This window comes from Clupea harengus, chromosome 17 (assembly GCF_900700415.2).
Source record: "Clupea harengus chromosome 17, Ch_v2.0.2, whole genome shotgun sequence".
Taxonomy (NCBI): domain Eukaryota; kingdom Metazoa; phylum Chordata; class Actinopteri; order Clupeiformes; family Clupeidae; genus Clupea; species Clupea harengus.
Window position 1 is genome coordinate 8679301 of NC_045168.1, and position 14665 is coordinate 8693965.

General features: G+C 42.4%; 2 protein-coding genes across 5 annotated transcripts; both read right to left on the bottom strand.

The window, feature by feature from the left end:
• Positions 1-59: 59 nt before the first annotated feature.
• LOC105889273 lies at positions 60-12307 on the bottom strand. 4 transcript variants are annotated; one of them, XM_031584153.2, is made up of 12 exons: positions 12250-12307; positions 12028-12075; positions 8561-8806; positions 6607-8472; positions 6222-6353; positions 5451-5705; positions 5228-5301; positions 3688-3788; positions 3227-3370; positions 2544-2675; positions 2096-2365; positions 60-1267 (listed from the first exon to the last, which is right to left on the bottom strand). In XM_031584153.2, the coding sequence occupies exons 3-12, from the start codon at positions 8713-8715 to the stop codon at positions 1052-1054; spliced, it is 3345 nt and encodes a 1114-aa protein (XP_031440013.1). In that variant the 5' UTR covers positions 8716-8806; positions 12028-12075; positions 12250-12307; the 3' UTR covers positions 60-1051. The 4 variants fall into 4 exon arrangements, with proteins under 4 accessions (XP_031440013.1, XP_031440016.1, XP_031440015.1 ...); XM_031584156.2 differs by lacking the exons at positions 12028-12075; positions 12250-12307 and adding an exon at positions 9762-11096 and having other exon boundaries at positions 6607-8018; positions 8070-8472; XM_031584155.2 differs by lacking the exons at positions 12028-12075; positions 12250-12307 and adding an exon at positions 9762-11096 and having other exon boundaries at positions 8561-8801.
• Positions 11111-12363, bottom strand: otulina (OTU deubiquitinase with linear linkage specificity a). Its single transcript, XM_012815108.2, has 3 exons — positions 12250-12363; positions 11954-12075; positions 11111-11507 (listed from the first exon to the last, which is right to left on the bottom strand). Exons 1-3 carry the CDS (start codon positions 12361-12363, stop codon positions 11111-11113), a joined length of 633 nt encoding a protein of 210 aa, XP_012670562.2.
• Between the last annotated feature and the right edge of the window lie 2302 nt (positions 12364-14665).

Consider the following 14665-nt stretch of genomic DNA (forward strand, 5'->3'; position numbering starts at 1 on the left):
CTTAAATAAATGTATCTACATGGTCCATCGTGGAGTTCAACATACCACCCAGCTCTGGATTTATTGATAAAATGTGTCTTTTATTACAGTCCGGACATATTAAAACTGCACCTGTTTCACACACATTTTCAAAGTCCTTTTTGTTCTCCTTGTTTCTTAAACACCAGTATCGGATTAATGTTAACCTGCTAAAAGTTAATTTACATAACTAATGACCTAAACCTGAACTAAGTCAAAGTATAAAAATAGAGAATCTGTTGTTAGTCTAAAATCAGTAGTACAAGAAAATATTACTTGAGCTCCCTAGATGTCTTGTGTCCCCCTTTTTAATACATACGGTAGAAAAGCCTCAAAGGAAGGCTGTGTAAATCCACTTGTTGAAGTATTGGCACATTTCTATAATTCAAATGCTTGTTTTTTACAACCTTAAATAGGATTTTACTTCATAAGTAAAAAGACAAAAAACAGTCCTGTTGCTCTGTGTGAGAGAAGAATCAGGCATGGTTGAGGAATGCACAAATTCTAACCACAAACCATGATAAAGTGTGCTGGCCAGGCAGAGTTAGTCATTTTCTTCATGGGCTAGTGTCATTATATTGTTTGTCTGTAAGGGCAACAAACCATGATGAGAGCCACTTCATTTGAGTTATTGGTTGACAAGCTGGCCCAATGTCCCAACCTGTTCTTCCTTGACCAGTATGAATCACAGCCTTGGAGAAAATAGTGCATACATCTCATAGTAACTTATCTTCAAGCATCCTTCTCATATTGTGCTTAAAAGAATACTTCACAGCAGTCATCTTTTTTTTTTTTGCCAAGTTCTTCTGCATGAGGTATGGAGTTACTGTACATAGTCAACAAATGCCTCAGTATCTTCCAAAGCAAGACTTCCAGAGAAAAACTCCACAATACAGTAGTAAATATGATGCTGAGAAAATAATATATTTAAGTAAGCTTAAAATTGTGTAAAATAGTATCCTGAGTTGGCCATAATCTGACCCTGGTGTCTTGGGTCAACAATTAAGCTGCAGTAAAATAACTGGGTGGCCAATCACTGAAGTCCTCCGGAGAGGTCCTCCTGAGGATGGGCAGGCTCGCCAACTGCCACGTTATAATGGCGGTCGTCCTCGGTCACCAGGCAGACACAGGGCCAGTCCTGAATGTGGTCATCAGGGTAATGTGTGATGAACTCCTCTGTGTCGGCCATGTAGAGGCGGTAGGTCTTGATGGTGTGGTGCAGTGTGTGACCCAGGAGAAACATCTCCACCTATAAGAGAAAAGAAGCGATCAACTGTTGGTTGCTATATTAACCCAACAAATCTGATACAGCTTCCCATCTGGCAGTGAAAGGGTGCATTGCTACAGGCAACCGAGATGCCAGTAATGTCACACAACTAGTTTTCTTCAAATCTGCATTTAAAATCACCAATCAAAAACATATGGGTACACTAACAAGAATCTATTTCTTTATGAAGTAAACCACAGAGTGTCATTCCATAACAGTAACCATGACAAAGGTGGTCTAGTCACCTAGTTTTTTTGTTGTTGTCATACTTAGTTTGAATCGAGGAGAGTCTACAACAAATATAAATTCTTTTGTGTCAATCTGATTACATTATTCTCAATAATTAATGTTAAAATGCTATATTCAGCAGGAAAGTTTAGTAGTGGTGCAGTGGGTTAGGCAAGTGTACTGTGCAGCTCACCTGCTGTGCATCGGGTTGGCTGTTTGTAAAAGGTGTGGTAAGAGGGTTGATTAACCTCTGTCATCACTCCAAGAAGTGATTAATGCTTATGCAATTATTCTTATTATTGTCTCCTTCGTTAGGTTCATAGGCTATTTCTATTTCTCGATGGACACATATTGTGATATGGTGGGTGAATGTAGCATTGCCTTGATAACACAAAGAGAAAAAGAGTATGTGCTATTGTTCCCTAGAGACAAGGTGACGTGGTTTGAAATGGACTACAATATGTTTAGCATGTTTCCACATCCAGATTAAGGTGGTCTTTTAAGAGAGACAGGTCTTCTAAGAGGTAGCAAACACAACAACTGACAAACAACAACAACAACAGTCCCCCTGATCCCTCTCACCTGCTCCATGCCTCCACTGAATCCCACCTGGCTCAGGTGGTTGGTCAGAAACGTGCGTGGACATGAGGAGGTGTCACGGGCGAATAGCAGCCAGCAGAAGATGGGCACGTCATCGCCCCTCTGCATGGCCGCGTGCAACTCCACACCACAGGCTAACATCAGTAGCTTGAGCGCCTCCATGAGACCAAATTCATCCTCGTCGCTCTGGAAGAGCTGCTCACACACACGCCTGCGGCCCTCCAGCCCAGGGGAGGCTGCTGCTGCATGCCACTGTAGACACACACACATAAAAATGAATACACAGCAACCCCAATGTATACCTTGCCATAATGACAATCACTGTAATGACAATATGCGCTTGTCGATATGGAAAAATAACATCGACAAGCGCATATTACCATAAGTAACACACTATCCAACCAATATGACAATGCACAAATGCTTGTACCCATTTCTGGAGAAGGCCCAGGTAGTGTTTCATCAGATCAACTGCATTTTCGCTCCCACTGGTCTGCTTGCAAATGTCAGGAAACAACCATCCTTTAATCAGACCGTAACGAGCCTCCAGCTCCTCTGGGATCTGGGAAAAAGGAAAAGGCAAAATTTAAGAAATCTCAAAATACCAACTCTCCAGACCTGAGGTCAAAAACAGATATCTTGGGGGGCACTAAGCCCCCCATTTACGGGCTACAATGCCCACGGGGACACAGGTTCAATTCTGGCCTGCTGTCGTTTCCCGATCCTCTCCCCACCTCTTCACTCCTCCTCACTTCCTGTCCAAAATACTTCACTGTCCTATCCAAATAAAGGCTAAAAAGCCCATAAATAAATCTTTAAAAAAAACAATAGATATCTTGTGAACAGTATGGTACATTAAGAATCCTGACCAAAACCCCCAATACTATGAAATAGAATCAAATTACCACACCATGGTCGAGAATGAATCACAATTTCGAAGCATATATTTTGCTATGTGGCCTACTTCTCCACCTACACAAAATGAATAGATCTTTCAAAAATAAAACATATTTGAATTTCCTCTGAGACATGCAGTCCATTCTAAATAAGACAGTGGTAACACACCCAACTATGTATAGTCTGTACCCTCAAGGGTAGGGGAGATGGGCATACCAATAAGAAGCTCTCCTGCTGGACCCACTCAGGAAGCTGGGTAGTGTTCATCAGCACCTGGTACAGGGTGGCTCGCAGGGCACAGTAGTTGTCTCCTCTGACCCGCCGGATGCATCCAAAGGCCTGGGAGAGAACAGCGTAGCCCTGGAGAAAGACACACAGAGGGACAGAGTGAATGACAGTTAGTTGCGGGCCGGGCTGGATGGCATTTCTGGTCCAACTCGTTTAGTGGAGCAAGGAGTTCACAGGGATCAAGCACCGGAAGCAGTTCTATTAAAAGAGTAAATACTGCATCCAGCCAACTCCTATAACTTCCATACTATTCACTACAGTCTGATATCCATTGAGGCCACAGTCATTGAAGCAGGCAAATTCTTGAACATAAACGTAAAAGCACAGAGCCCTACGTTTCCCTGAGCACACTTAAAATGTAATATGTAATGTAAAAATGTAAAACAAACCTTTCTGATGACTGTGCTTTTGGTGGTCTGCCCTTTCCATTCCCTCTCGCTGTAAATCAAAATGGCCACGGGCGGGTCAAAACTGCATCGGTCCTCAAGTCCTGGAAATGTATTGAAAGGATAATTGAGAGGAGATAGATACTGATAATGCACATGAAAAAAGGATATATAACTGAAGTAGGGTTGTGAAAATAACAATAATAACAGAATAAAAATAACAAAAATAAAAACAGAAAAATGATGCCTCAAAAAGATTAGAAGATCATCAGATTAATCGCACTTTATGATGCCCCTTGACCCGATATATCACTGTGCACCATCTGCGTTGCGGTAATAGTCATAGACAGTGGTAATAGTCAGACAGTGGTTATAGTCATAGACCGCAGTAATAGTCATAGACCGCGGTAATAGTCATAGACCAGAGTAATAGTTTCCATTTCTCCAAATGCGTGATTTTGATGTGGTGCTAGCTTCAACTCTTTGGGCTGTATTGGGAGTTGGATGTTAGGTCTACAGCCTCATCTTGGATTTATTTGTATTATACATCGTTTTATACTTTTATTATTAGGGGTGGGAATCTCTTGGCACCTCACGATTCGATTCGATTCCGATTCAGAGGTCAACGATTCAATTCTAAACCGATTCTCGATTCTGAACCGATTCTCGATTCTAAACCGATTATCGATTATCAATTCTAAACCGATAAAACGATTATCGATGCATCTCAATTTTTAAAACATTTGAGTTTGCTACTTAGAGTCTCAAATCACTTCCTACTTTGTGTTTGATAAATCAACAGATCTATTTTTTTATTAGAGAAAAAGTTTTTCCTTGTCACAATTATGACTTTCTATGAACAATGCAATAATCGATGCAGCTTGCATTTCAACACAAAATGAATGTGTAAAAAAAAAAAAAAAAAATTAATTAAAAAAAAAAAAAATTTTATTAAAAAAATCGATTATGAACTTTTCTGAATCGAGACAGAATCGTTCTAAAGAGAATCGAGAGAAATCGAAAAATCGATTTTTTCCCCCACCCCTATTTATTATGCATCGTTTTATACTTATATTATACATCTTTTATACTTACATTATGCTTTGTTTTATTGTATTTATTATTACAGATAACTGTAAGAACAAACTGTTATTCAAGTATACTATTTAAAAAAAACGTCGCATTTGACCACAGCTAAGCAAAGTTATAAGCTAGCAAGACTTGATCAGTGCTTTATTTGGTGGTATAGTCTGACATTACCTAAGTTGGTTAACCTGCAAGTTTTACACAAACTGAGATGGGTTAATCAGGAATAAAGAAAATATGCTCTTCATTAAAAAAAGTGCATTGAAATATGTGTTGTTTGCCACTAATGTATGGTGAACATCACACGGCCAAGGCTTGTTTACTTCGTCTCTATAAGACAATGGCAAATCAGTATTTTTCTCACGGTAAATTGATAGATGTGGTTAATTTAGATTTATTAATCACAAACCAATCAAAAAAAATTCCTAACATGAAGCAATGACGGAAGGTTGTTTACCCGTCATTTCCATCAGTTTTCCCTTCTCCACATCTTCCTCAATCTCCTCCTCGCCACGGTAGAGATCTCCTTCGCTTTAGGGAGAAAGGTACAGTCAAATCTAATACAGTTGACATACAAGCTCCTTGACTGTCAATGCTTTAATTTATGTTTGGCTTAAACTGACTTGATCCAAAATTAATTTGTTAATCTAACATGGTAAACGGTTGTGGGATTGACATACCAATCAAACCAGGGCTCATGCCCATCCAACGTCGGGCTCGTCCTGCCAGCGCTCCTAGGTCTCTCACCCTGGGGACTCACGACCTGCCCTCCATCAGTGATTCCAGTGGCAACACTCTTTGCCTCTACGTCTAGCTTATGCTGCTTGGACACCTGGGATTTCACAGTCTCTTGTCCCTCCAATAGGTCACCCAGTGAAGACACAATGCTCAGGCCAGACACACAGTCCTGGGGGGCAGAGTCTGCAGCAGAGACTCTGTACACAAATAATTGTGTTGTGATGAAGGGATGTACTTTACTAAAGTTAAACTGATTATTGTGTGCATGCAATCTTGTGGTAAACAATTCAAGTGAGTGCTGGAAGGCCCCAATAAAATCATGTCATCCCATAGAACCACATCTGCATGACTAAATACCTGTTGTTTAGACATTTAGACAACACAGCCAGATATTAGAAACATTATTTACACATACATATTTCTATTCTATAATTTCATTCTACAAAAAAAATTGCCATATTGGCACACAAATCAGATATTAAATTGGCCAATCTAAGCCAATGAGGAAAAAACAGCAATGTAAAGGTTCTTTATCTAAACACTTCTTCTGATTAGCACCTCTTGAATGGAACTGAGTCACATGGTGTGAAACCCACTGGCAAAGGAATTGTTGTGTCTGCATGTCTCAGAACGAAAATATCTTTGGAATTAAAAACACACTGCAGAATTGCACCAGTCTTTTGTTGCCATCTGTTGGTGGCATCAGTACTTACCTAATCTCAGCGCAAACAGCTTGTTCAGCTGTAACCGAGGGGAGGGTGCTGTTCAAGTCTTCACCATTGCAGTGCTCCTCTGTGAAGTTCGAGTCCTTGTGAGTCCTATTTTTGTCCTTGCTAGCCTTCGCACTGTCAACCATAGGAAGACAAGCGTTAGGAAAAAAACTCAATCACTGTCTTCAAAACTTGCGTACTGGCAAACGGACAGCCAATTCCTTTTTAAATCTTGAACATCCCAGAGCTCTCAACAATTGTTTGAGTGGCCATCTATCATTGGTCTAAACAACATAGCTGTGTGTCTGACCTAAAACCTGATCCATCACATGTAACAGAAGTTCTATTACGGGACTAAACCAATCAAACTAACATGTTCCTGACTCACCTTGAAGAAGTGTCAGTGGGAGCAGAGTAGAGTTCCGGGCCACTCTCAGGGTACTGTCCCTCTGTGCTGAACACTTCGCCATTATCATTCCTCTCCTGCGAGATAGCCCCAGCAAGCTTAGCATCTATGAAGGCAAAACCTGTGCTAAGCACGTTGGGGATGAGCAGCCGCTCATCCTCAATGCTGTGTAGGGGGACATCCTCTTTGCAATCCAAGGCTGAAGAGGGTTCTAGCAGTGTCTGTTGCCCAACATTGTCCAACTGGGCAGCAATCTCAGTGAAAGGAGACAACCCCCTGGGAGCCTCATTCACCACCTCCTCAGCCAAGGAATTCTGAACCTGCAGGTCCGCCAGCTTTACAGCTGGTATAATGATGGAAAAGTCCTCTTGGGGTAGAACGACATCATCATCATCAATCTCCTTGATCAATATACCACCATGAATGTCATCCAATTTGACTCCATCCTCTTCCTGGGTCAATGGCTCTGTGATGGCTACTCCTTCGGTATTATTTGCCATCTTGGAGGAAGCTTCCTCTGTTAAATGCTCCACTGGAATGGCAGAGTCAAATCCAATGGAAAGGCATTTGGCTGATTCCTCAGCAAGAGAACCATTTAAGTCCATAACAACATCCTGCTGAAGTTCAGCAAGTGCTTCTTTCTTCACTGGAGCTTCTACCTTGACAGAGGAGCCCAGGGTCTCAGGGTTCTCCATAAAAACAACCCTTTTGTCAAGTTTTGCAAGGGACATGTCAAGGTTCAGCTTCTCAGCTGACACAGCCGGACTCACAATCTTCTTGGTGGACAAAGCCTGGCTCTCGATCGCGGAGGCGGTGGCAGACTGGCTCTCGATCGCGGAGGCGGCCTGGCTCTCGAACGAGGTGGCCTCGCTCTCGATCGGTGTGGCCCCGCTCTCGATCGGTGTGGCCTCGCTCTCGATCGGTGTGGCCTCGCTCTCGATCGGTGTGGCCTCGCTCTCGATCGCAGCGGCCTCGCTCTCGGTCGCGGAGGTGGCCTGGCTCTTGATCGCAGAGGCGGTGGCCTGGCTCTCGTTCACGGAGGCGGCCTGGCTCTCCATCGCGGAGGTGGCCTGGCTCTTGATCGCAGAGGCGGTGGCCTGGCTTTCGTTCGCGGAGGCGGCCTGGCTTTCGTTTGCTGAGACGGCCTGGCTCTCGGTTGCGGAGGTGGCCTGGCTCTCGATCGCAGAGGCGGTGGCCTGGCTCTCGATCGCGGAGGCAGCGGCCTGGCCCTCAATCGCGGTGGATGCGATGACAGTGGAAGTGGTCTGGCTCTCGATCGCGGTAGCAGCGGCTTGGCTGTCCAGCTTCTCTGTGGAAGAAGCATGGTTCTCAATCACAGCAGCAGCCTGGTTCTCAATCACAGCAGCAGCCTGGTTCTCAATCACAGCAGCAGCCTGGTTCTCAATCAGGATGGTAGCAGCCTGGTTCTCAACCACAGCAGCAGCCTGGTTCTCAATCACAGCAGCAGCCTGGTTCTCAATCAGGATGGTAGCAGCCTGGTTCTCAACCACAGCAACAGCCTGGTTCTCAATCAGGATGGTAGCGGCCTGGTTCTTAATCCCGTTAGAAGCCTCCTTGCACTCCAGCTTCTCAGTGGACACAGCCACGCTCTCTATCTTCTCCGGGAAAACATCCTGGGTTTCATACTTATCCAGAGCAGAAGCTGCATTTACATCCACATTACTGATAACAGCTGATGCCTCAGGCTTCACCTGCATGGACAAAGCATCTGCCTCCTCCTGAACATTTGCCTGACCACGGACCACCTCAGGTTGAGAGGTTTCCACTGGCAAGCCTGGTTTTGACTGGTCAGTCACCTGGTCATTTGTGGGTGAGGGTGTCTCAGAGCTGTAAAGTAGGTTATAGAGAAGGTTAGGATTTGAATAATGAATGCAGGTATAAAATCGCATACCCAGAGACTTGTCTCCTATCTTACCTCTCTGCAGTGGCACAGTCTGGGCTCAGTGAACACCCCTCCGACACTTTAGCGGAGGTCTGCGGGCTCTGGATGCCCTCATTTAGCAGCCGCTGCCCCTCATCCTGATGGTCGCAAGGATTTGCAGGACAACAGCAGCTAACTGTATTCCCCATGTTGTGTGCTGGGACCTGGCCGGGGTTTCAGCTCAGGTCCTCAGGCAAGGGACAGAGCCCTTAGTGAGATCCACAACATGGACCCTCTGCTCTGTGTAAATGGGAGAGATACAAAATGGGATCATAATTAGTTTGTAAACTGTTTCTTTTAAAATCACATTTTAACATCTCAATTGTTTCCCTCTTATGAAAGAATGAATTGAAAGTGAATTGAAAATTGTCACAAAAAAAGGATAATTTGCATTAGCGTATAGAAAGCGCAGAGAGAAGTGACACTTTGCAAAGTAGTGTTGTCAGAAATTAACAAGGCGGAGGGACAGTGCTTCCTCCAGAAAGACAGTGATCATAACAAGAGCTGCCCTAAATATTATATTATTTAGTAGAATGTCTTTAGATTTGTCTTGAAAATATAATGAGATGAAATCATACACAAAGCATATGCTAGGTACGGAAGGCTTTTTCTATCCACAAGTGCAACTATAGCCAACGCAGAGCGAACAAAACAAAAAAAGAAACAAGATACGAATAAGATTAAGTTAATTGACTTAGTATATCATTACCATGTACCGATTCAAAATGCACATTAAATGCTTACGCTACTTCTAAAGCTTTTCAAATGCATATTCGAATTTCGGTGGTGATCAGGGACAGACACCAAAATGTGTAAACCGGTCAGGCGTGCTAGTACCAGGCATGCAGTTGAACGGACGTGAGTGGAATAAAATCGTACGTTTACGTACAGTAGCCTGTTGTAGTGTATAATAACACAATCTTAGAAATGCCTGTGTAACAAACGACACGTGGATGCTTTAACGCTCAATAGCCTGGAAAATTAAACCAGCATAAGTCCATGATACCAAATATAGCCTAGTTGTGTTTCTATCACTGCAGCATTGTGAAGCCAAACCATCGCCTCGTGAGTGGGCGTTAGTCTAGTTCGGGTGTGTTCAGAGGGATTCAAGAGTACCGTATTTCAGTTTCTAACACATTTAAGCACACAAGGTCAAACACAATTTGAAACTATAGCATTTTGTTTCGTTCCCTACCCGCTCCTGAAGCTTCCCTGGTTGGTGTCTGATAAATGACGAACTGTTTGCCACCAGGAAGTTTCGTAGATTACAAGACACAGCAGTTTCACTTTCCGACGACTAGAGGCTGAACAGCGCTTGACACTCCTGTTGCCACTGGGTTCAGATTTAAAGTAAATGGCAATGTTCGAATGTCCACTTTATAAGAACGTTATCCGCTATGTTCGTAAGGGCTCATAATAAAGGTCACCGAATGTTGGCCAACTATGACGTGTAGACTAGAGGAACCATATATTTTAGTACAAACGTGTGTTTTGTACAGCGATCTGGGAAATTCCTCTAGAAAGGTTTTACCACCACGTGCAAGCTTATGTGATTTCCCCTAGGTTTTCCCCTAACATAGACAGCCTGTACCTGACTTATACGACCTAATGCCACTTGCTTATTCTATTTCAACGGTACATCATGCAGGTGCTACACTAAAATTCACCGCCATACATGATTTAACTAGACCACATGGGAGTGCGACTGGCGGGCTCTGGAGTTTCCTGGCGGAACTGCATGCCCATTCCTTCGACGGTGCCATCATCAACAACAAACGGATTGGTGAAACAGCGTCCCGCCGAGGAACTATTTTCAAAGGCTCGGCCAACAGTCAACAGAGCCATAACACTGTTGTATTAAGAAATATTTCCTTTGTAACTTGCATGGGCCAGTGGTTTTGTTAAATAAAAATACAGCTTAACCATATTCCTTCTGCAAAACAATATATCCTATACATTTTTGTCATGATGAACAATGTTGTTGTCCATTTCTCTTAGAATGTGAAACACTTTCTCTGTGCCTGCCTTTGAAGGTGTTACATATTTTTCCATATATGAAAAATAAAAGCCTGTTTTATTCCATACAGGTGTAACATAGTTCTGTATTTTTATTTACAAGAAACTCAAAGCTGTACTGCAAGATGTGATATTTACATCCTAACATAGTGGATATCAGTCCCTCAATCATGGTGGTAAATCAATACACTATTAATGATGTTCAGTCACACACGCTGTAGATGTCTTGCAAAGCATAAATTAATTTTCACATAATACCCAAAGGCAATGAACTCACTTTAAATGTCTGATCAGAGTATTTTACTATGTACAAAGTTACAAAAGATAACATTGCTGGCTATCCTATTTCCAGGAAGTCAATTCCTTGTCTACTTCTTTCCCATTGCAGTGACATCACTTCAATTCCAGGCATCTTTGTCCATTTGAGTGCTTTTAAATCTCTAATTGGGGCAGTGCAATGATGCCAAAAAGGGATCAGTCCAGTAGAGGAAGGGAACAATGTGATACCAGTCATCTTAAATCACTGGGTCAGTGTCCATATGTCTTCAGCTGCTGTATGTGACATACAAATTCCTCAGGCAGTTCCAGCTCTGTTGCCAGGTTCGCACACCTTGTGACCAACTCCTCCAAGCCCACCAGGGCAATGGAGGAACATGCTGACTGCTCTTTACTGCAGTGTGTGTCTTTCTTGCAGCAGTCTGTCTTGCTACAGGCCTGAGCCTCTGGTGGTTCCTGATCCATTGCCATCTCTAGGTCCTCCACGCCCTCAGAAACATCCCCAACACTGGGGATGGGCCTCTCCTGAGCCCTCTTCATGGCCTCCAGGATAGCCTCTTCATGTTGCACTACATCCTGCATCAGGCTGGATATGGAGGCTGAGGCAGAACTCCCTAGAGCTTGCCGCTGACACCAACACTGCAGGGCACTGTGTGTGCGAGGCGAGGACAAACAATGGATGTGTAGTCAGGAATAAAAGGGGAGGGAGACATGAGTTATTGCAAGCACAGACTTGTTCACAATGCCCAGTGTTACAGTCGCGTGACTGGGATGCCACTGAGCTCAGCTTTTACTGTGAAGGGAGAACACAACTGGACACTGAAAGAAACCATCCACTGGTTTTAGGCTGCGTAGATACATGGCTGATCTCACGCGAGACTATTTAACTTCCTGCACCATCTAAAACGCTTATATATTTCCTAAAAGAAAGCAGAAATTTCTTTCAAAAACTCATACATGTTCCTAATACCGAGACGAAAAGAAATTGATTAGAGTAAGTTGGGTGACTTTGCGCTTGCTGTTTCCATTGACTACTACATCAACCTGAACCACGGTGTTATCTGTCAAGTCAGGAGGAAATCAGGTTAACGTTACCTTACAATTCCTTTAAGTTGCCCAAAGGCCTTCATTCGGATTGCTCCCTCCCTGTAGCCCTCGTTGAAACCAACCTGAAGAGATGCCTCTTTCCCTGCGTCAACTCCATCTCGGTAGCCATCCTACAGAAATAAGGGTCGAGGACTTCAAAGTTACTTCGTTATTCCGTAACAGCCTGTTTCGGTACACAGACATGACATGAAAAACCTATGCTAGCTAGCATATCAATACCATAGTTAGCTATTCCCTGTTAACGTTACATCTTTAGCATGGCTAGGACAGCAAATTAACATTACCTTGACTCGTTTCTCCATGTTATGGTTCCATTCCTTGTTCTGTAGGCTAAGATCATCTGTATCTTCGTCGAAAACATCTTCACTACCAGAGGCCAACAATTTGACCCACGACATTGTTGAGGATAGCATCTACCATGCACTATACAGAAAATGTTTGACGTTACACCTAACACAAGGAAAATTAGTCTGTGGTAGCAGGCATAGCCCGCAAGTAACGTTAGCAGGTCGGTAAGTTATTCACCATGCTGCTCACACAGTGGGTCCTCGTCATCAAAATACGACACACTTTATTCTTTTTCGTGAATTACAAACTGTAAATACAAACAACATTAATATTTGCACTGCCATCTTGTGTTTTGGAGTGTTTGCAAAAAAAAAAAAAAAAAAAACGGTATTCTTGAAATCACCAGCAGATGTCACCATGGACATGATAAATCAGCTGTATTCTACCGTTACATATCTTTTTGTAAGATTATAGAATTTTACAGAAATTGTTAACAGTTATGCCTAAACTAAAAACAGATTACAAATAAATACGGGATTGGTCTATAGGCCCACCTTTTTAAGTGTGCCTCCTGCATAGTTTGAAATCAAAACTTATACTGTTGCTTTGTCATTTCAAAATTTAGCTTGATGTATGTCATAGTCTTATTAGTTAGGCCGAACAGTCATTTAATTGGCCTAATTGAAAATGTGACATCATCTCTTTTTTGTTGTTTCTTTTACATGTCTTAGTTCCTTCAACAGGTCTGCCTCAACTTTGTGTAGATGTGACTTTGTTGACCTGTTTCTTCTCTGGCTTGGACAGTCTGTAAGCCTATACTCGGATACCCTATGAGATGTTCTGGACAACAACTATTGATATCTAGTCCTAGGTTGTTATTTTCAATGATCCATTTTTGTATCAATTCAAGACATTTCCTGCTTGTGTTCTACATAGATTTTTCCTTTGAATGTAGGGAGGGAATACATCAAAGACATAGAGATTAATACTGAACATAAGTTCAAAGTTCAAAGTACTTTATTGTCATTGTCACAAAAACAACGAGACAGACGAGGCAGCATCAGACAGCTAAAAAACGTAAGTTGCTTTGCACACTAACTGCCATAGCTAAATAATAATAAATAACAATTAATAAATAGATAAATAAATATCCCTGAGTAAATAAAAAAAATAAAAATAAAAGGAAGGATGTTTTTAATTCTTTAAAAGAGTCAAAAATCAAACTCACATCTTGTAATTATCTTTTCTGCCCCTGGATGGACATCATACCATTCTCATATAGGTCTATGTATTGAAGAATGCATCACATTAGGATTTTTAGTTTTTTTTTAGAAAACACTTTTTATTTGGGTCTAATGAATAGGAAATCTCTAATGCCATTAGGTGTAGCCTACTATTAGGCCTACTTTACACATCATCTTCTTGGAATTTGTTTTCTTTCTCGCAAATTCGCAAATTTTAAGATGAATAGTTTGGACTGTACTTAATCCAAATTAAACCATCTTTAGACAGATGCATTTTGTCATGATCATTTCAAAAAACAAAAGGGATAGCATTTCCTGGCTGTGCCTGATGTAACTTGCAGGCATACTAGGCCTGTTGTATTGCATTCTGCTATCACAATGATTTGTTTACAGTCCATTGCAGTGTGTCTCACTTCAGCCATATTTGTTGAGACTCTCAAAGGTCAGCAGTCTATCTACAAGACATATCCATAATGAAAAGGTTTTAGCACAACTTTGACTTGAATGTGCATTGTTGTTTAATGACAAGGGGAGGCCCCTGGTCTCTATCTTCTTTTCCCCATCCATTTAAATGAAAATGTGTTATTTGTGATGACAAACATATTACTCTGTTCATCAATATTGCATCTCTCCTTCCCTTCATCTTTACCGTAGAGACGAGCAGAAAAGGTCCCTGCTTTGTTTTTAAGATGCTCCATTCTTCATCATGCGCTTTAAAGCGAAACACAAGAGAGACTAGAAAGGTCTGGCAGACAAATGCATTTCACCTAGGCGGAAGGCATTTGCAGCAGCCGGACAACAATAGCCCTGAGAATACCCAGAAGGCCATGAGGAAATGGAGGAAGTCCGTGGACCTTGCCTCTCCTTTTGCTCTTCTCTCTCTCTCCCCCTCTTTCTTTCTCTCTCCCCCTCTTTCTGTCTCTCTGCCACATCTCACCTTCCTTCAGTCCTTTTCCTAGTGCACTGAGAGCAAAACAACCAGCCGGGGCAATCACCTGACACATTTCCATCCAATTTCCACTGCCGAATGTGTTCATTTTCGGCCCTAATGGCATGTCATTTCGCCGGAGCCTTTGGTCAAGAATTAATCCTGGAATCAAAACAGATTTTCCGGGGAGCAATCTTCCATCAAGTATTGATTTTTTTACACTCACGGAGCCTGTACTCC